General features: G+C 40.7%; 1 protein-coding gene across 3 annotated transcripts in view; it reads left to right on the top strand.

Moving 5' to 3' along the window:
• RORA (RAR related orphan receptor A) overlaps positions 1-23,099 on the top strand; it is a 718,480-nt gene that overhangs the window by 655,692 nt on the left and 39,689 nt on the right. For all 3 annotated transcript variants that reach the window (XM_045067521.1, XM_045067522.1, XM_045067523.1), the window contains one exon: positions 18,532-18,617. In XM_045067521.1, the coding sequence (XP_044923456.1) occupies positions 18,532-18,617 (86 nt within the window). The remainder of the gene's footprint in view (positions 1-18,531; positions 18,618-23,099) is intronic.

The raw sequence follows: 23,099 nt of genomic DNA, 5'->3' as shown, positions 1-23,099 counted from the left end.
CATCTAAATGAGGGGGATTGATAACTGATAACACTTCTATTGATATTTTCCAGATATGATTCTGTAGCAAAAAAACCCACAAAACTTTAATGTCTTTCTAGTGAACACTAACAGGGGAAACCATAGATACATAGACCATAAATTCTTTGGCTTTTAACATTATTTAAATGAATTTGATTGGGGTTCGACATGAGCAGTTTAAAATATTAAAACTTTCATGCAGGTTTTAAGTCTTAGATGTTCCTCTCCTATACATTTTACTAGGTCAAAAGCAGCCCAAATATAAACAGTTCTTATCTTTGGCCATTTTGTTGTCAAATATCACTTATATTTTATTTTATAAAATGAGCTGCATTGTCCTTGTGATTTAATTGACGGCTGGAAGAAAATCAGACACTTTATATACAGTAGGATTTACGAACCCCTGGAGTCCTATTTGTAGCTATTTCACAATACAAGTTAAGAATACTTTTTTGTTGTTGTTTTGTAGATTAGAAAGGAGGTACAAGAGGAAGGAGAAAGACATTACAGTTTGAATTTATAAGTAGAAAGCACAGAAAATGAGTGAAATAAAGAGATTATTACCATGAGAGTATCACCAGATGCCCACCCCAGCCCCCAAACACCCAGGCAATCTCTTTGTGAGAATTCACCTTGGGTGTTTAAAAACCATCGCAATTCCAAAAAAAAAAAAAAAAGTGCTATGAAAAATGCTATGTAACCCCCATAGCAAACACAACAAATATGTGATATCCTGAGAAACTGCAAAATATTTTCTTATCCCATGTTTGGTCCCTGTCTCTTAGAGTGTTTGAAACTAAAGAATATAGCAAATACTGTTATATATTTAGCCTATTCCCTTATGCCTTGCTTATTTCTTAATTCATAGGCAATGAATGGGGAGAGGAAAATAAGAGCAACCACAAAATACCCCGGCCACATGATAGAGAATACCACTTCTAATGCTTACTCCCCACCTAAGAAAATAGCTTTACTTCCTTCTCTTCTCTTGTGCCAAACTTGATTGCGTGGAGCAAGAAAGTGCCTAGCAAGTCTTTTTTAATGTTGTGCTATTCATTTAACTCAACACAACATGTTTAATTCCTCATTCTTTAACTTTGGGAGTAACTATAGTGTTTTGTTGCTCATTTACAATATAGTCAGTCAGCAGACACGGTACATAAAAGGTACTAGTTACCATCAAACACATCAAGAATATGTTTCAGATTGTTCTGCTTTCATCAATAAGACTTTGTTAAAGTGTAAATATCAAGAAGTTCAGTAGCCGCGATGTAAAGCTAATCTGTTATTTTTATATTTTTATCCACCACATTATTTTGAACCAACATTCTACACCTTTAAACATTCTGCTCATACTCCTCGCTTTTCGAAGTTCCAGGATCTCATCATTAACTGTCATCATTAGCTTTGCCTTTCTCAGAAAAGAACACATTCTCCCATGGCCATTCTTGACCACCTTTAGCAAATTGAGACCACCCTATTAAGAATGTGACGTGTGTTTGATTACCTAGAATGGCTTCCCCAAAGATTCTCTTTTGAAAGAGTACCGGCACAATGCCCGAAATGCCAGACGGTGGAAAGTCATGGTCTTGACGGGGAATGACTGGAGTGTTCCTGGAGACAGTGTTTCCGCATGGCTGACATTAATGACAACCCGATGCTACACACTCACTAAATGTTTTCATTTCAGAAGAGCATCAAAACCACGGAGTCCTTTCAAGTCGTCTTCATTTACTGTGAAACCAGAAACCATGCGAACAACGACTTTCAGTAATAACCTGTTCCCAGCTACAGGCTGTATTAAACTCCTTGTCATATAATTTTCTAATTTGTGTGTAGGTAGTTGTAGCAAACAACTTAGTTTATTCCAGAGCATGACATCAGAAAGCATATTTTAATGCAGCGGTGGTAATGAAATCAGAATTTCCACAAAGTCAACTCTAATTGAACAGTATTGTAAGGAGAGAGAAAATAGGAGACTCAGAGTTTTCCTCCCAAACTCATTTACATTATTAGGTAATGAGGCTGACTTTATTTTAACAAATGTACTAGAAAGGCTGTTTCCACGTGGGTGACACCCCTTCGCAGCCAGTCCACCAGGGAGGCTGAACATCTGTGCCAAAAATGCTATCACTTCCAAAAACTAATATGTCATCTCTCTTTTGGAATGGCTTTCCACTCCCATAGCAATAGCCTCCATCGTGGCCATTGTTCTTCTGTAAAAGTGACTTTCATTTTTGAAAATAACCAATGGTTAATATAGTGAGTGAGCTAACAGAAGAAACCAGGCCAGGCTGTTTTTCTTTAAGAACAACAACAACAACAACAACAAAAGTGACTACGAAGTGACAAACTGGTCTTTACGGGCACACTGGCCCTGCGAGCAGCTGCCAGCAGCGGAAGCGGTTCAAAGAAGTTAGTGACAATGACAGCATCGCTGTTTTGAAGACCAGTCATTTGGGGTGAGAGGCTGGTGCCACTAATTTTGCTGGAAGAAAATACCGGCCGCTAATTCTCTTCTTCCAGGAAATTAACATGGTGGACGGCAGCCACAAGGAAAACAAAGGACATTCCAAGGCTGTCTCTGCCTCAGCACAGAGACGCGTCCGCACACACAGCGCATGTCCCTTAGCCAGATCTCCCCCGCCTCCTGAGGGTGCACGGTTACAACTGTGTCAGAATTACTACTCCCTGACTGACAGAACTGCCCTGCGAGCAGTGCGTGTGGGAAGCCGAAGGGAGGGAGAAAGAAGAGAAACTCCTAGGATGGTGCCTCTCGTTGTCATAACCTGATAGTCATCACCGGAGAATTCTGACTTCAGCCACCGGTTCAGAAATCACTAAGATGCCACCCCATTTGGCTGTGGGGCTGCTCAGTGCTGTTTCCGCACTCGGCCCAGAGCTCCCTGTTTCTGAGCTGGGCAGACCTCACTGACTCAGTTGTAAGGGTTCAAGATCAGGGCTCGCTGGGGAATCTGATGCGAGTGATGGTGGTGGTGGTGGGACTGAAGCTTTCCCCGGGAGAGGTGTCCTTCGGAACTACCCGTGTTTGATCTCATTTTGCGGTTTCTTGTCTTTAGGGGCTATAAAAATGGGTTTTCCCTAAGTTTTACTTTTTAAGATTTATGAGATGCTGCTGAAGAATGTATAGAACTGCGACCTATTTTCTTGTTCCCAGGCCTTTCTTCTAGGAATGGTTTTGCCTTGCTGCAGTTGGAGGGGAAATAGCCTCCCTGGAGTGAAGTGAGTGGCAGCAATCCTTGGGAACCCTTCTTAGGTCTGCCACTGGTGACCTCAGACCCCTCGGCTCACTCGCTGTTTATGCCCATTGCTGATGTCTTTGTGACCAGTTTCCTCCAGTTTCAGCAATTGCTCTCTCCCTAGAAAGACTGAACATAAATTCAAATAACAGTTAATATGGGACATGTGGGCGGCTCAGAAGGTTAAGCGTCTGCCTTCAGCTCAGGTCAGGATACCAGGGTCTTGGGATTGAGTCCCACACCGGGCTCCCTGCTTAGCAGGGAGTCTGCTTTTCCCTCTGGCCCTCCCCCCTGCTCATGATCTGGATCTCTCTCTCTCCCTCAAATAAATAAATAAAATCTTCCAAACAAAAACAACAACAAAAAGAATTTTTAAAAACCAGTTAATATGAATTTGCATTCCTAGAATGTTAAAATGCAGTTGGTTTAGGAAATTTATTTGTTGGCCCTTGGGGCTTTCCGTTTTCTCCTTTCTTGCTCTCCATTTTTCAGTTGTAGTTGAATAAAATGTGGATCCTTGGCAAAGTCAGCATGGGTAGAGATGTCACACGGCTATTTGTCAGGTTAGGAAAAGAGTGAGCTACTGTATCCTGTGAGACTGAGGCCTTCCCAGCCTCCTAACTCCCTGACAGTGGCTAGACTGAAGGTAGCCTGATTGCCACTTTCAAGTTTGGCTTTTTTCTTTCTCTTAATCTCTTCCTCAAAACCCCATTAAGGATGGGGCGCGTAGGTGGCTCAGTTAGTTAAGTGTCTGCCTTCGGCTCAGGTCTTGTGGGACTAGGCCCCACATCCAGCTCTCTGCTCAGTGAGGAGTCTGCTTCTCCCTTTCCCTCCGCCCCTCCTCCCTGTGTGTGTTCTCTCTCTCCTCTCAAATAAATCGATAAATAAATCTAAATACTAAAACAAAGCAAAGCCATTAAGGAAAGCTCCTGGAATAACACATGTTAAAATCAGAGATTTTTAAAATCATTGCCCTCACTGTTCCTGAGAACCTTCCGCCGTATTGAGGACATTATGCTTTACAAAGTGCCGTGAACTAAGATCTCAAAGAATCTTTGTAAAATTATGCCCAAAGAAAACATTCTTTGAAATTAATTAGTAATGTCTAAGTCGAGAAAGAAAGATAATAGATTCACTCTAAAATGAACTATACCATCTAACTGAGCAATGAAATGTCGCTCTTGAACACCATTTACCTCAATAGACCAGAAAAGGGGAAAACATTGCTCTGTTGTACATGGGAGTAATTAATGCTCAGGAAAATTTCTGAAGTGGATTGATACTTGTCCAGTAGAGTTACCTGCCTTGCTAGTGGCAATGATAAATTTTATGGTTTATCAGTTTATGTTGGCTGACAATTCAAAAAGCTGATTCCAAGAACAGGAAACTGGCTTCAGTGGAAATATTACTTGTTGATTTTAGAGGGTGGGGATGGGTAAGGACTGGTCAGACTTATTCTTGTGATATATTTTAAAGGATGTTTTAAATGAACAATAATTCCTCAGAGGTGTTGGCTGTCTTTCTGATTATTGGCAGCTGTGTTTGAGGTGTGACTGGTTTTTTAAACAACATTCCAAGGTGATGCACCTGAAAAAAATCTTTTCCCATTCAGAATTTTCAGTCTGGAAGCCTACACTCATATCTGAATGATTTTTTTTTTCTAAGTCTTAATTCTTTTTTGAACTCCATTTTTTGGAATTGCTTTCAGTGATTGCACTGGGTTTCTTTGAATAACAGTGAAATTAGAATAAAGGCAGGTCGGGGTGAGTAGTTAGGTTGATTTTCCTGGAGCACTGGGGTGTCTTCAGCCACCCCTCTGGAAATCAGTTCCCCAACATGTTACATGTTATGGGGAAGGCTCTAGCCTGATAAATACACTTTTGTCCTGCCACTAGAATCTGCCTCAGAAGTCACTTCTGTTATTTCTTAATGGTCTTTGACATGACCTTGGACTTGGCCCCTGATTATGAATGCCTTAGACCTTTGTAGCTGAGAATGAGGTAGCATGAGGTCCTAAAATGCTTGGCCGTTGAGAGGTTTTGTTTTGAAAAATAAATGGGAAATAGATTTGTATGACTGATGCTCCTTGCCTTGGGCTTTGCTGCTATGGATTTAAAGCAAAAACACACAACTACTGGGGTTGGGGAGGGAGGTATAAACAACATAACTCTGTTCTAGCACATTCTATTGAAATTGTTTACCTTGAAGGGAAAACAGTACTTTATTTTCCATCAACACTACGTTAGCATTGTGTTGCCTTGTCTTCTGTGATGGCGTGGTATTGAAAGGAATGCTTTTTGATAGGTAGTAGTAAACATTTGTTTTAAAATAAGGCAGAAAAGAAATGGCATGTGTGTAGAAACAAAGTGTTCTAGCTCTGGCAAGAGCTCTGGCAGGACTTTTCCTCTGGACCTCTAGGAGAACATTTCATTATGTTCTCTTTCCTAAGCCAAAAATGAGATGAAATAGACAATTTGGTTACCAGGTGGGCTTCTCTTCCCCTTTGGATTACTGTGTTTTCCCTGACTAGATGACACCTGTGGGGTCTTGCCATGAAAAAGATGTCCCTACTGTTGGAGAAATGACGGGTCAACTCACCGATAATCGTCAAATCACAGCATAGTATAGCAGGACTGGATGGGGAAGACTATCCCGTGCAACAGTGTATCTAAGAACAGAAGAGGGGAGGGGAGCCCAGGAGAAAGATGCTGGCAGAGATTCTGAGGGTGGGGGGAGGGTTTGGTAAATTACACTCATTGACAGGTAGTTTTAGGTCGCTCAGGCTTTTTGCTATCTCACCACACGGCTCTTAGAAGCCCCTCTAAGGAGGCTTACTTCTTCTCTGCTTACCACCTCTCCAAGATGCCCTCCTTGCCATGGGCTTTACCTAGAAAGTGGGTCGCTGACATCATATACACTGAGTTCTGCTTTAGATCTGCTTAGTGTTACTTCTCATCTTAGGCCTCCGCATTAGAAATAAAGCTGCTAGCGGTGCCTGGATGGCTCTGTCAGTTAAGCATCCTACTCTTGGTATCTGCTTGGGTTGTGATCTCAGGGGCGTGATGTGGAGCCCCCTGTCGGCAGAGAGTCTGCTCAAGATTTTCTCTCTCTTTCTGTCCATCTCCCTCTGACCCTGCTCAAAATAAATAAATCTTTAAAACAAAACAAAAAGCTGCTAAACTTTACCATGTTTTTATTTTAAGGAGTATAATGACCTGTCCTTCATTCTTCTACTAGTTCCCTCAACTCGGTTGCAGCCCTTGCCTGATACTACTGTCCTTAAAAAATGCATGAGGTGGAGGAAGAAGATACATACTAACATATATTAAGCACTTACTATATGCAAGGCAGTGGCTCTACCGGCACTCGACCTGGGTGCCCTTTTATAATGAGGTAGGAATCATTTTAAAGGAGAGGAGGAAAATAAGGCACAGAGAGAGAGTCAGAAAGCTGCCCACGTTCAGATGGTTAGTGAGTGACAGGACAGGATTTCACCCCGCGGCCCTAGAACTTGCACAGTTAACCTCTGCACTTGACCTTCAAGGTTATACTAAACTCTTTCCTTTCTTCTCCTTTTAAAACAGTTTTCACTTTGTGTCTTGATCTGTATACAGTGAAGCTAATATAACAAGATGAAGTGTGCTAGTGGGTTCTGCATATCCTCTTTGCGCTCCTGGTGTCTGACCGTGCAGGTTGCCAGCTAGTAGTGGTAGGCCTTGCGGCTGGATGGACCTGTGTGTGAGCATGCGGCATGTGGCATATGGGGTGTGTGTGTGTGTGTGTGCATGAGAGAGAGAGAGAGAGAGAGAAATGATTTAAGATGGTGGCAGTCATGGGCATTAAAAAGGACCTGCTATTCTGAGCTAAGGCGGTGACAGTAAGATGTGCCTAGAGCAGCTGTTAGCAATCAGAGTGTGTTTCCATCTGATGTGAAATGTGCTGCCGTCACTTGTGAAGTGGCTTTCAAACCCTGCCGTACTGGAGTACCAGAGTGTGTGAGTGGTGCACTTTTACTGCAAATGAGAAGAATTCACTTATTCTGAGGATAATGTCACACCCCCTCACCCAAGCTATCTGAAGTGACAAAAGCACACATGGCCAGAGGCTGAGCAGCAGATAGGAGTCTGTCCAGGATGGTCACAGAACCTCCTCCAAAATGTCTGTCTGCAGGCAAAAGCAGCTCCTTGGCTGGTAGGAGCAGAAACCGGAAGTCGAATAAGGCCATTGCCTTGCCCCTTCCTGTGCTATCACCACCTGGCTGTGACATTCTTAACCCATCTCTGGTACATGACTCACATAAGAATAGGTGGCTTCAAGAAAATCACCCATGGTACACCTTTCCTTTTGTTAGGAAAAAATGACGTTTATTAGGTATTATAGTCTGTGAAATGATGCTGAGTCTGATGTTCAGAACTTCTTAAAATAAATCTGACGATCTCTGAGCTTGGTCGGAACATTCCTTCCCCTCCTGCCTCACAACTACTTAGTATCCCCAAGGCTCTTCTGCCTTTTACTGCATTTCTCTTTCCTACCAAGAAATAGCTGCGAGCTCCTGCTTTCTCCCCATGGGAATAGACTTGGAAAACAACTGTGCTTCAGCTATCAGCTGACATCGTTAGCCATTCTCTGGTTGATCTTACATAATTAAGAGTGGAAATCCTTCTTTAAAAAGCAAGTTTAGAGAGCCTGCAGTTAGAGAGTCAGAAAAAATCTCCAGGTCATTTGTCTGGTCGTTCCTAAGCCTGGCTGAACTGGCTGTCTAAGAAAAGCATCCTAAAAGATAATTGTTTAAAACAAACAAACAAACAAAAAAAAAACTATTGAACTGTAATCCAGAAATACATCTGTGATGTATTTGAAGGCTTAGAACTTGACATATTGGTTGTTTAGATGTCATTGGCTATGTCCTAGAAATTAGAGGTGGAGAACTCAGCAGAATTTTTCTTCCAGGAGTTGGTCACTAATCCTTCAAGATCTTACAATCTAAATATGATTAATATGACAACATCTACACTTCTGCTTCTGGCAAGTCTGAATAATTTGCTTATGATTTTTAATAAAAACCAGACCTTTCCTTGGCTTGTTGACCAAAGCTCCATTTCCCTTATTAATTCTAGGCATATTTTGTAAAGTGGGGAAATAGCTCAGCAGTAGAGGGGGAATCTGGACTGTGGGATAATCCTTCTTACCATCCTCACCCCAGGACCTTGGACTGAGAAAGTTTTCATATTACCAACCTGTGTTTCTGTGGCTATGGATGTATTGTCATTTTAGTCCTCTCTGGCTTACTATGGAGGGTTGTAAATGTATTTCCAATGCTTAAAGTTATGAGTTATTTTCAAAATTTTGCCATGAATCCAGACTTGATTTGGTTAGAGAATATTTCTTAAATGACATAATCTACTATTCAATGAATAGTAATGGATCAAAAAAACAATCCAGGCTAATGGGAAAAAGCGGTGGATTCCTTGGCCTGGTTAACTTTGATGATGTAATCTGGATTCTTGTTATTTTGACCCACTTCTGCATGCCTTTGTACAGCGGATCTTTGTGGTAGCACTATTAGGGTGGGGAGGGGGTCATAGAAATTACACTATCAAAATTAGCAATCAATGACTGACTTTTTAGGCAGGAGATTTTAGCTCTCTAAGGAGTGTTTTGAGGCAAACAATGTTTTGATTGGTTTTATTCAGTAAACTCCGATGCCATATTCTAAGGATACAGTGTATGAGACTCATAGGAAGCCACAGAATAAACAGATGTCCTGTTTGTTGTGAGATCCATTTCTTTGTCAATATGTTTTCCGTCCGTGGACTGGTGATTAGATCAATTAAATCGACAGGCTTGTTTATTTTTGTAACATTATATGTACCTATTAAAAAAAATTAAAAGTTTCTACATTAAAATACCAAGATTGTACAACGAGGCCAGCCTGAGGTATGCATGAGCAGGCATGAGGTTAAGAGAGCTGCCAAATGGAGTGTTGGGTGTGAGAATTTGGGGGCAATTGTGTAAAGTTAGATTATTTCATAAAATGCAGTAATTCTGATGTTTTGGGTGAAGCAGACACTAGATAAGATCTCCAGATTTGGTTTGGTTTTAAAGAATTTTTTTTTCTGTTGTTGTGGAAAACAGACTTCAAATGATGAAAGCAAAGAGTTGACCCCATTGCTCTCAACTGCAGACAGAGGAAGATTTAACCTAAATGGGGCGTAGTTGTTCTTGTTTAGGGCAAAAAAGGAATTGGTATCTAGAGTGAGGTTGATCACGAGTAAAGATTAGATACAGTTCTGTGAGTCAGATGACTTTGTTTTTTGGCCTAGTATGATCCAGAAGAACGTAAAGGACACACATCTATTGTCGGAAAAGAAGTTATTAGGGGTTTACCTTGATCACAATCTAATCACTTGGTAAAATAAAACGGGTTCTTTCTCCTGCTGAGAGGAAATGACAGTCAACCCACACTGAGAGTGCAAGAGAAAAAATTGTATTAGGTATTTCTGATCTGAAGGTCCTAGAAAATCTTCAGGATTTAAATATTGAAGAAAAGAAAATGTAGTTAATTCTAGCATCTTAGAGGAACCTTATCCCAACTGAGAATAACTGGCCATTGGACCAGTTACATTTGTCCTGGTCCCTGATTGCATATAACCCCGCACATTCTCGACAACAGGTATATCTCACTATTTATGACGGCAAGAGACAGGTTAGATTAAGGAAGACAAAACAGAGAGACGTATTTGTAATGCTGATACTATGGCATCATCTTTTATTGAGTGAGCATTTATTCAGTGTTTGCCCACTTGATGAGTAAAGAGAAGCTGCTTTCCCTGCCGTTCAAGTATTTTATGCAAGGTTGAGTTAATTATCAGGTAGTTACCAAAAGAGGTAAAAAGTCAATTACCTTAAATTTCGGTGTTTTGTACATTACTGTCTAGTAGGAGGGTTCTAGGTAGAACTGGCTCTAAAAATCAAAGCCATCCACTATTCCTCTGTAGGAAAAACCTGTTTCCTCTCTGATTGGATGGAATTTCCCTGTCTAGGGACAGAAGTGTTCATTTGGATTGGGCTTTTAACAAAGATATGTGTGCATCAGGGAATGTGAGTCAGTTTCTCTGGAAAGCTTAATCTAGTAAGGATAGAAACACATTACAAAGGATTAATACTCAGTTCTCATTGTCAGAACTACCTGCACATTCACAGAGAGCCACACGAGAAGATATGCCTGTCTTCCGTATTCTGCAGGGATTTCCTGCATACCCAGCTAAGCTCTTTCTGAATTCATAGTGGGGATTCTGGCCCAGTGTTTTAACTCCTCCAAACTGATGTCATACATGTATAATGTCTGAGGGAAATAGCCGAAGCTCCAAAATTCCACTTTTGACATACTTTAGATTTAGTTTACAAATACTTGTTCTCTTGACTGAGGTGTGTTTATGTGTATGTATTTTGGCAGGTACAAGCAAAACAATCAATTTAAAGAAGTGGCTTTAATTAGTAGGTAAGATATAGGAGCTTTGTCAAAGGGGGGGGCTGAGACTTTTTTTTTTTTAAACTGGCTCTACTTTGACAAGCCCCTTTGAATCAGAAATCAGCTTAATACCAAGACTCAAAATGTCACAGTGTGACATGTATGTTTATGGTTTAACATGTAGGAATCCTTCCATTTTCACGATGCCTCCGCAGGACCGCACATGCCCTGGTGGAAGTTTCGTTTTGGTGACTGCTTGTGACAGCAGCTCTGGAGAGGTGACTTCTCCATCTATGTGTTCTTCTTTTTTTGAGACTAAGATCATAGCATCTGGACCTCTTAGTCCCTCAGGAAGGCATATGGGGAACCAACAATTAAAAAAAAAAGTATGTCTAGGTAGCAGATGAAAATTACAGTTCTGTGTATTTTTCTTTATTCTCTTTGTGGAGGAGCCTGTTGTGGGTAGTGAGGGCACAGCGTCCTAGTCCTTGCCAAGAATGATATGCCAAGCTTCCTAAAGCTTCCCATTTATATAAGTCTTTTCATCTTCAAAGAGCTTTGTGAGCATTCATTTACCACCACCTGCCTGGGAGGTAAGAATTATTCCCATTTTATAGACGGAGGAAGTGGAGGTGTAAGTGACTTGTTTGAGGCCACCCAGCAAGTTGAGGGTCAGAGAGAGACTTGGAAGGATTGCCGACTCTACTTCTAGCTAAATCAGCCGCAGCTCTATCTCTCTCGTGTCATTTCCCCTTGGGAGCCTCAGATCAATGCTAGCATAAATCTAAAGGCATCAGATAATCTAGAATAGGGAAGAGACACCAAGTCTGTTTTATTTGTGGCTGCCTCCACCGCTGAAACTCTGGGAAATCCAGACAGAGAGAAGCCGTTTCACCCTCCTGAGGTTCACTGTCTGCATCTGTAGAATGGGGATGGTAATACCCAGGGTCCTACTTCACAGCTGCTGGGAGCACCAAAATCAGAGCACACTGATGAGAACAAACACTTTAAAGTCTGTTACAGAACCTGCAAATATCAGACATTATTACCATTGCCAGAAATGACCACAAGGCTGCTCTAGCGAAGGGTAGATAGGGTGTTTCTAATTAGGTGGCTAATTGCTTTGGTGCTGTTCAGTGAGGACTAGGTACTGCTATGGAAGAATCCAGAATCAGTAGATGGAAAGACTGTATCAAGGAAACATACTAGTATTATAATTAGTCTATATTTAGTAGGCACAATGGCAGAACACGTTGATGGTTGGTTTGGATAGTGTGCAGCTGGAACTCGGCCCTCCCCACCCCCAAGGTTCATTGGTCATGCCTGTGTGGAATATAGCCATGCTGTACCCCGAGCCGTTCATCCAGGACAACTGAAGTTGCCAAACTGGTCAAAGCCCACAGCCTATTCCCCTCCCACCACTGAGATGTACGGAGAGGTGTCCGCAAATCCACTGGTGGCCCCGTCGCCTCCAGCAGCAGCCCTGAGAGAGTGGAGGGGAAAGCATTTTGCTCCCTGAGTTGTTCACCACTAGTATGCATAGCACCTTCGCACAGTATAAAGAAGGCACCGCCCTGGCAAGGATGGTTTGAAAATGAGGTGCTTATCTGGACACACGAATTAGAATGAGGCTCCCTTACTCCAGGCTCTTCCAGCCACTCTGCAGCAGGACCAACAGCCAGGTGAATTTCAGCCCCTACTTTTGTCCACTTAGCGGGGCCCCGTTGGGCAGGGCAGAGCGTCCTTAGAACCAGGAGGTGGCCAGACCCAGAGCGGCCAGAAAATTCTAGAAGCTGGGAGCTTTGAAAGCCACTCCAGGTAAGCAGGTGAAGCCTCTGCCACTCTCCCCCAGCCGGCCTTGACATGCAGGCCCGGCCGCCATTCAGGCAGCTGCAGAAGCCTTTAATACCCCAGCAGTTTTAAACTGGGGATAAAATAAAGTGACTAATCCATAAAGGACTCAAGCCATTTTACTGAAAATAAAATCAAATGCCTTGGGGTTTTTCTTTTTAATCTTTATTGGTTTTTCTGCTTACAAAAGTAATACATGCTGGTTGTAAAAAAAAAAAAATTCAAACATTGGAGGAATATGTAACATAGCAAATGAAAAGCCTTCCATAGTTTCAGCCTCCAGAAGAGAGACTGTCAACAGATTGGTATAAAAGATAGTTGATTTTGGGTTTTGGGTTTTGTGTTCTGGTTTGGTTTTTTGTTTGTTTGTTTTTTGGTTTTTGGCTTTTTTAGCAGTAGTTCTCGACTGTTTTTGCAAGACACACAAAATTGTGTAACATTCATCTGTGTCACATACTCTCATGGGTGTACCCAAGGTTTGGCCATTTCCTGGCAAGCCAGCAAATGTAACCCCGCCCTATTCAGTCCAATTCAAGAAAGTGTATGGTTATGCAAGTGAGCTAAAGTGAAAGATATTATTGGGGTAACCATAGGTCCCTATTAGTTTATTTTTTATATGAGCCAATAAAAATTTTAATTTTTTTTTTTACTATTGTTAGTAACATTCCTTGGGACACATAACACACCTGATTGCAGTGTACTGCTGGGCTGTGGCAGTTAAGGGCCAATGTCATAAAGGATTGCTACAGTAGCTGGTATGAACTGCCCATCATATTATTCAGAGGATAAGCAGCTTTTCTCTATCCCCACTTTGGAAAGGGCTTAAAGTCTGGAGAAGAGAATTTCATTTCGCTATACGGCAGGATTTCTTATCAACAATAACAATAATAATAACTACTATTTATTGAGTGCCAAATATTTCTAACAACTGTGTGATGTGCATATATAGATAGCGAGAGAATACATATATAAAATAATCATTTCTGTGTGACATCATTTATACATTGTATCTCTGAATCTTCGGATATTAAACTGAAGCTCAGAGAAGTTAAGTCATCTGCCCAGCCTTAAAAATTGTTAAACCTTGGCGTCAGTTGTCTTACGGTCAAAAACTCTACTTGGAATCTTATAAAATGGAGAAGAACGGTCTAGAAGGTTGATGATTACTTACAGTTATAAAGTACTAGTAAGTAATGTAACTCCCAGAAGGATATCTTGACATCAGTTCTGAGTAGTTATGTAAGTTTAACCGAATTATTTGTGCTGTGTCATTTGCATCCTCAGTTGTTGGTCGTATACTAATAGCAGTCTGTTCCTGATACAGTTATTGGAGCAATTTAGCTTGGCTGTGAATTATGGTGGGAAAGGGGGAAAAACTGTGGAGTTAAACAAAAAGACAAAATGTCTCCAAATCCCAGTCTTACCTCTTCCTAGCTCTCTGCCATCGGGCAAGTTGTTCAGCCTCTCTGAGTTTCCATTTTCTCTTCTGAAAAATGCAGGTAATGATGATTATGGTAACTCTCCCCTCGTAGGATACTGGAGGAATGGATATAATGCCTTGCACATTATAAGCCCCAATACATGTTGCATATTATTGGTTATCATAAATCCATTAGATTACCATGCCATCACCTTTCACCCGTAGAATGGGTACAACTCTCGGACAATCATACTTTTTAATTCTGTGGGAAATGGGTATTTTTCTCTGGACCAAGATTATCTCCCAAAAAAAGGTTCTGAGGAGCATATGAGGTATCCAGAATGCCATTGTCCATGTTCTCGTCCTTTTTATATAAAAAATCCAACCTTCTGCAGAAGTACAGTGCTAAATGACAGCCCAGCCCAAGGACCACTTTGGCTAATTAGCACACTTGCATTCCAGGATTTCCTGACTCCCCGCTGCCACTTGTTGTCAGCTCCTTGAAACTGCAGAGATTTGCCTCTGCAGGTGTGGAGAGCGTGCTTGAATCACTGAGGGTGCATGAGAGAGCAAATTATTTAGGCAATAGAGCTGAAAATGTGGGCAAATTAGAATTTTTCATAGCAAGATTGTGCATTGTTAAGCCAATTCATGATTATATGTGTGTGTCTTGCTTCAGATATTCTGCTACACAATAAACCTCTTTGCTGCGATGAATATGTATGTGGACTAATTTAATCAATATACTTGTGACAGTAGTGGTGTCTGACAGAACTCATCCTTTGAAATTCTGGCTGAGTTAATGTGTGCAGTATATATATGGGCCAAGACTCATAATTTGTGTTAAAAGACGAGTATTTTGAAAAGAAACAACACTGCCTGTTAGAAAATGAAAAAGCCGGAGGGATAGGAAGCAAAGAGCAAAGGGATTTTTGTCCTTTTCCCTCTTATTGGTCGAAAAACTCAAATTTAAGGAACTAAACTGCTTTCTTTTGGAAAAAAATACTGATGGGCATTTTGTGGTTGTTGTTCTCCTTGATATATTTGAATTCTGTAAATTGACGAAAAGGTGGAGGGAAGTGGCTTTTATGCATTGTTGGATTAAATGGAAAGTTGAGTTAAGTGCCCGGGTCCAATCTGCAAATGTTTGCTTTCTGGAAATATCAACACATGTGATCAGATCACATTCAGAGAGTTTGCTTTTTGGAGCAGGTGGATTTTAATCATTTCCTAAAGAGCCCCTGCAACTCAGATTGTCTTCTGAGATAAGAGAGCCAACCCAGAGGGTAAGCTAGTCTAGTTTAATCTGACCATTCAGAATACTTGAACTTTGCTATGGAGATCCCCCCATCACCTTACCATGAGATTCCTAGTGAAGCTTTTCTAATTCCCATTCTTTGGCCAACTTTGTCCACCGGAATGAAACACAAACACGGTGGGGGTCAAAGGTCGAGGTTCATGGCCCCTGCTTGAAAATACAGATCAATCTACGGTGAATCCATTCATATTAAGCATCTTACCCGCCATAAATCTTGGGAAATAAGTCTCAGCTTGAGTGCCCTCCAGATGCTAGGACCCTGGGAACTGAAGGAAGGTGAAGTTTAGGAGCCTGACTCAGGCCAGTAGCCCTATCAATGCAGCAGTTGACACCAAACTCTGAGTCTGTGCTATCATTACCCTCCTGCCTTCCCTTCCATTACCACCTCCCGCCCTCGCAGCCAGGCCATGAGTCATTCCAAGGGCAGAAGTGCCAGGCTATGATCCCAGGGCCACCGCCATCATGAACAGACCCCTCCATGCCAGATCTCCATATCACTTGTAGGATCACAGCAGTCATTGGCAGGCATTTTGGTCCTGCCTTAAACATTACCATTTCATTTCTCATGCATAATCCACTAGGAGCCCAGGCAGAATGAACAGCAATACATTATTCTCTATTCAATCCAGATAGTTTTACTCAGTGTTCCCAATATGGTCTGTCCAGGGCCTTCATAACTTATAAAGAGCTAAATAAATAGATGTGCTTGATCTCTCCGTTGTTAAGCTGGAAGGAAGGTAACTCTTGAGAGGTCTGGAGCTCAGCACTGAGGCTGCTTTAATTGCCTCACATCGTTTTGATGCCTGCTTAAACTACAGGGTTTAGCCTAGTTTGTTTGTGTCTGATTTCTGTGATTACGGCTTGAGGTAAGACATAAGCAGAAGCAGCTCAGTGTTGGTCTTTTTATTTCACATATAAATTTTGTTTAATAAGTGGTCCAAGTACTTTATGTTGCCTAATTATTCTATTCCTTAGGGCTGGGGGTGGGAGAGGCTGGTTCTCATTACAGACTAGTTAATTCCTGTGGGAAAATCCAGGCCATCACTCTCAGCTGATAGCACCTTTCAGAATGTCTATACCACCGCGTGGCTTTTGTGTCTCAAAAATGTTGGACGTAACTCTGTCTAAAGCTACAGACAATATGTGACACAAAACTTAGCCTTGACTCCATTAAAAGTATCAGAAGGGGGCTATCAGTGTGAAGCATCATTAGAGTTCAGATTTCATAAAAAATTTCCTTGAAGCAATCAAACAAGACACTAAGATGAGGCGGACTTAGAAATTATCATTTTTGTTTAATGCGACCTTACCACACGTTGGGCTGTGGAGCTCAGAAAATAGACATTATACAAAGACACCATTATTGATGTATTAGAAGGCTTACCCATTATAGAAAATATATTGGATGTGAAATTTTAAACAGTCTCTAACTGGACATTGAAGCTCACTATGTCAACACAAAAAGTGACTGATGTGAGGGGCTCCTGGGTGGCACAGTCGGTTAAGCTTCTGACTCTTGGTTTCAGCTCAGGTTCATAAGATGTAGCCCCCTGTCAGGCTTCACGCTCAATGTAGAGTCTGTTTAAGATCCTCTCTCCCTTCTCCCTCTCTCTGCCCCTACCCCCCGCCTCCAAACCTGCTCACTCTCTCTTTCTCCCCTAACTCTCTATAATAAATAAATAAATCTTTAAAAAAATGATAGACTGAAAAGGGACTCTCCATCTGGAATAGCTTGTACTCCCTAAAAAGTCATCACAGTACTTGTACTAGTCCCCTGGAAAGGAAGTCAGCAGGTACACATAGTTTATAATGAGGCTAAATCCAGTAATTTAATGTATACCGTTTCTGAGTATTGAATGGAAACATCACATCAAATCCAGAGTAAGTGGTTGTGGAGATTATTCCAGGATATGGGATTATACTGGAAGGAAGAGCGGGCTGTATGCATGTGTGTATTACTCACAAGATGCAACATATTCCTTGGATACATCATTGCATTGTGTAAGGCATGGGGCTAGGTAGGAGCTGTATGAAAATGAAGTACACTTAACGCTCTTAAAATTGTGTTTGTGTGTGTGATATAGTAATCTGACATGATAGCCATAGTGAAAACTGTGGAAAATAAAACTTAGTGTAATGGGATATTCTGGGTACACTGGTGAACATTGCCACCCTCCGTATACAAAAGGCGAAAGATTTATGCGATCTGAAGAGAAACCAGAGTATTAGACCCTCCGTATACAGCTCAAGATTGGTCTTCTTTATTTCACATATAAGTCGTATTTAATAAGTGGGCCAAGAACTTCATTTTGTCTAATTATTGCTGAGGTTATTTTTTTTAATCCTTACTTATGTCCTTTCCAACCAGCTGTGCTCAAGGTATATTGTGTTTGCTTAGAAATGTGCTTTGTCATATTTGAGAACTTCGGAGTGATAGCTATTAGACATTGGGTGGTCTTCCAACATGAGGCATCTTCAAGTGATCCGTTGGTTAGAAACATATGCACACTGTACCGGGCAATCAGTCTCCAACATAAAGAACTGAGAAACTACATTTACTATTCGTTAGGATTCACCATTATTAAATTCAGATAGGATATTAACTTTATGGTTGAAAGGTTTTGATCGTCCACAAATGGACTGATTTTTAACACATGCCAACTACATTAATTAAAAAAGATGATTAAGGCATTCTTAACTTGCCGGCATATGTAACTTATTAATATTTTGAATTGAATCATTTTCCTAAGTAGTCTTGACTTTCTGGAGTGTATATTTTTTTCCCTACCGGTGGAGCTATAATGCGCAGCCAAGACAGATTTATGACCTTTTAAAAATAATGATGGAAAATGAGATCGGAGGAAACATTTTAGTATCTGCTTTGCTCTGAGGCCTAAACTGCGAGCTCTCCAGTTCTTGAAGGCTTTGAAATGCTGATTCCAGTCTTCTTGTGGGTTCTTAAACACCTTCTCAAATGACCCATTTTAATAACCCGAAAGCTATTATATAACGAGCAGCCATAATTTAGTCCAGGGCTCTAGGGGGACCCTCACAGTTCAGCAATGAATAGTTAATGCAGTATAATGTTTAGCAGGTTATTAGTTTTCACTATACAAATGCTGATCAGGGAACGCTTTTATAAGGTGTTTAAAAGAAAATGTAATTAACTGGTTGCGTGCTTCTGTTGCAGCTCAAATTGAAATTATTCCTTGCAAGATCTGTGGAGACAAATCATCAGGAATCCATTATGGTGTCATTACATGTGAAGGCTGCAAGGTAAGCCTTTTTAATTGTTGTTGTTGTTTCTATTAATGTTAGAATGTGTCTTTGTGATGTGACTTCTCCTGTGTCTGAAAATTCAACTCCTCGGCATTTTGAGTGATGAGAGATGACAGGACAGAATAAATATTTTGGTGTTAAATTACAATTAAGCAAGTCATATATATTTTTATGTCTTCCGTCAAAATAACAGGAGGCTAGAGAAAAGTATTTGAGCATTGCTTGTCATTTCCAAACCTACAATTGATAGAACTGATAAACCATCCCTTTGGTTATCTTTTTAAAAAAGAAATGACTCTGGATTTCTGTAGTGTCCCTGTTAAAAGCTTTATAGGAAGGCATTTCCAGTGGTTTAATCGGAATGTGATTGAAAGTCTTATTATTGGCCCACATATGTTGATACATCTGGCCAAATTATGGCAAAGCCATTGGAAAGAACTGGGTTCTGGTCTTAGTGCCATCCCGTACCCCTCTTGTTGTGAGCTTGTCTTAATGTTTTAGTGACTCAGTTTCTTCATCTATAATGTGGGCATAACACATGTTCTTCCTACCTCTTAGAACTATTCCAAGGATAGAATGAAAAACTGTGAATGAAAGTTCCTTACAAACTGAAAAGTGCTGTTTCAACCTAAATATTTTCTTTCTTATTGCTGTTGTTACTGTTTTAATTATTACTGATGCCGATCGAGGGCAATGTGTTATAGCACATGCATAATTTGAGAATCGGAATAGAGATGTTTATCCTAATCATTCAAGACCTCCAAACCCAGATTGCCTCTGTTATTCAAATCTCAATTTATTAAGATTTAAATCCTCCTGCTTATATTGGAAGGGCCTTGAGACAGCTTACAGGATAAAACAGTGCAAAATAAATAGGCGAGAAGCTATTTAAACATGCAGGCGGCCTCTGAGACAACTGATTGCCACTGAACTAGGCTTGAATTAGCCCTAAGGCATTTTGAGGCTGCGGCAAAAGAAATAAAAATAAAAATAAATAAAATCCATGCATTTGGTTAGCTTTCCTTCAGTGAAATTAGAAAATGTCACGTCACAAAATACAAAATCACCCTCAGACCCAAATAACTACTGCGAGACTTCAGGGAAGTTTGCCTCGTAATTTCCTTAAGTCTTTGTTTTACTGTTAACTCAGCATCACATGTGCTGCTTTGTACACGTACAGATGTTTCAGACTGATCCCATCTTGGGGACACTTGGGTTTTCTACATACCTCTAAACATACTTTTTTTTTCATCACCTGCCTTTTAGAAATAGGGGACTTGCTACTGAAAGGGGATTTTTTAAAAGATTTTATTTATTTATTTGTCAGAGAGACAGAGCACAAAGCAGGGGGAGTGACAGGCAGAGGGAGAAGCAGGCTCCTTGCAGAGCAAGGAGCAGATGTGGGGCTTGATCCCTGGACCCTTGGGAACATGACCTGAGCTGAAAGCAGTTTCTTAACCTACTGAGCCACCCAGGCATCTCTGAAAGGGGATTTTGAATTGTTCCTCTTTATAGCAACCCTCAGGGCCTCAGGTTCTAGATTACCAAGAGAAAAACAAAATGATGTACTTTTACTTCTCAGCTTACCCTCCCTCAAAATTAATCAATTAAGTAAATAATAGTAAAAAAAAAAAAAAAAAAGAAATCAGCTGCCTGGCTTATCCCATCTGGGGACAAACTGTCATCCCGTTGACTTTCAGAGTTACTTCTGTTGATGTGGCTGGGCACCTCTCCCCCCTCACCCTCACCCAGACCTCCTTGTCCAGGGCAGGATGGCACAGCCTGTCCTGGTGAAGCAGGTACAGACACCAGGGCCCCCTAGCAACTTGGAAGTTCTGAGCAAACTTGACTCTGTGCGTTGTATCTCATCTAGTTAAGCTCTTCCGCGGACCGGGTTCTGGGCATTAATCAGGTGACCTTTCATTCTGCCACAAGAAACTGGCCACTCTCTCTGAAGCTTTTAGGAATGCCACGTGTGATTTTAGGTACCAACTAAAGTGAGCACCTCAGGTCGGCGTCTGAAGCAGGGCCAGAGTGGGGGTGAGGGCTGCTTTGTGTGAAATAACGCAACAGTACAGAAGATTCATGAACAACATGCTGTTCAGTCAAAATGGGACCGTCTGAGAACCACTGGGCTTACATAGGCAGGAACAATGCATGTTTTCTTTTTTCCCCAATACTTATTTATGATGAAAATTAAAGCCATAAGAAAACAAAGGGGAGGTGGCATTTTATCATTGTCATTTTTCTAGATTCCTTCCCCTGATCTTGTACAGTCCCAATGCTGAAGTGTATTATGGTTATCTGTGGTTCTGTTCTTCTGTCCTATTGACTTTGTACAGCAGAAATCACCAAAACAAACAATTAAAACTTAATCTTATTAACAGACAAGGCCTAGGCCCAGTCTGGGACCTGTACAGTGGTATGTGTTTATATTTGATGCATATAGTATTTGCTGTACAATTATAGTTTCCCTCTGCTGTAATTAATATTTTTACTTCTGGCTGTGGTGAAGTCAAGAGACTTCTGCTTTTGCTGGTGATGTTAATGATTTATCATGCTCTAACCAGGTGAGGGTGGTTATGGCATCATAAATTATAAATAATTTATCTCTGTGATAGGATCAGTAGACATACGGAAAATTTCTAATTATGTGTATAAATACATACCTAATGAAAAGAAGAGAAAGTCACTCAGTCATTTCCGAGTTCATCATTTTGTGAATGTATTTTAAATTGCATTTTAAAGTCAACCACCTGAAATCCTAAGAAACCAAAGAACCTATTTAGTTGCTGAAAGGATTATTTATTTTACCACATATTTGCTCAGGTAAGCATTGCACATAAGCCTCAAGAATGATGCAAGTTTGGTAGCTCTTTTCTCTGGTTCCTGGGTGTTCCCAGCCTACCCTCTCCAAGTCCCCTTTGCTTCCCTGTAGAGAGACAATATTGTGGCATGCTTACGCTCTGAATTTGGAACCAGACTGCTTGGGTTTGAAGCCCAGTTCTGGTTTACCACCATGAGCATCTACCCAACCTCTCTGTGCCTCTGTTTTCCCCGTCTGTAAAATGAGGATAGACACTTAGTTACTTCCCAGTTAGGTAACGCACAGAGAAAAGTGCCAGGCATACAGCAGTCATTCAGTAACTGTTGGCTGCTGTTAGAATCATTGCTAGCCAAATTCCGTACACTTGAGTCATGCTGTGCTAGTCAGATATCATTTCCAGAACATGTATGGGTCCAGTCTTGATTTTTTTGTGTGACCATTTGCTATTTGTTATGTAGACTCTGCTATTAAAAACAAAAATATGAGCACCCCCTTGGGGCCAGGCACTATATAAGCACTGTAAGTGCTTATATCCAGAAGACCTGACCATGTCAAGCAGTTTATGGTGTAGTTGTAGAGATGAGGTCTGCACAGGGGCAATGCAAGAACTAAATCCTAGGTTTAATAAACCAGAAGAAATTTTTTAAAAGGGAGGGGATGGTTCAGAAAGAGATCCATGCATTTAAGGTCAATTAAATTTTGACAAAGATGCCAGTTGAATTCAATGAAGAAAAGATGGGTCATTTCAAATAATATTTCTGGAACAATTGGACAGTCATATGAAAAAAAATTAACTTCACATTTATACCTCTCACTGAAGGCAAATATTAACTTAAAGAATGTCCTAAGCATAAAACATGACTCTATAATATTTCTACAGGAAATCATATATTTTTGTAACAGTAGACGTACAAATATTGCTCAAACCACACACTGAAGTCCTTACCTTATTTTTAAAAAGAACAAATTGGGGTTAATAGAAATTAAAAACTTGTACCTTTCAAAAGATATCATCAGGAAAATGAAAAGGCAAGCCATAAACTGAAAGAAATAAAAGAAAAAACCAAGAAATTTAAAAATAAACGGACAAAATAGTAAAAAGATACAGTAACTTGAACAATCTCTTCACAAAAGCTGGACAAGGAACGTGTGAACACGTGGCTATATTCTCAACATCTTTAGTCATTAGGGAAATGTAAATAAAACTGCAGTTTAAATATCATGCATTTAAGGCATAAAATGCATTAACCTGCTTTTAAATTCCATGACCTGTTCATTTGAAAAGCTAAAATTAAAATAGAACAAAATAAGAAGAAGAGCAAAACCACTGCCTAGAACAAACATCATGATGATGCGGAGAGACTGGCAAATCTTGCAGTCTCCTACATGACTTGAGGGTCTGTGACATGGTACACAGCCCCTTTGAAAAAAGATGGAACTATGGTCAGCTATCAACCTAACATATGACCTAACAACCCATCCTAGGCGTTTCCCCAAAAGAAACAAAAGCACCTGTCATAGAAAGACTTTCAGATGAATATTCATAATGGCCATAAACTGGAAACAATCCAAATGCCCATCAGCCGATAAATGGGTAAAAGAGCAAGAGCCACAGAAAGGCGCTTAGCAGTAAGAGAAGAGGTATGGTACGT

The sequence above is a fragment of the Mustela putorius genome, unplaced genomic scaffold, assembly GCF_011764305.1.
Source record: "Mustela putorius furo isolate JIRA1106 unplaced genomic scaffold, ASM1176430v1.1 tig00003896_pilon_pilon_pilon, whole genome shotgun sequence".
Lineage (NCBI taxonomy): Eukaryota > Metazoa > Chordata > Mammalia > Carnivora > Mustelidae > Mustela > Mustela putorius.
This window is presented reverse-complemented; position numbering and strand designations above follow the sequence as displayed.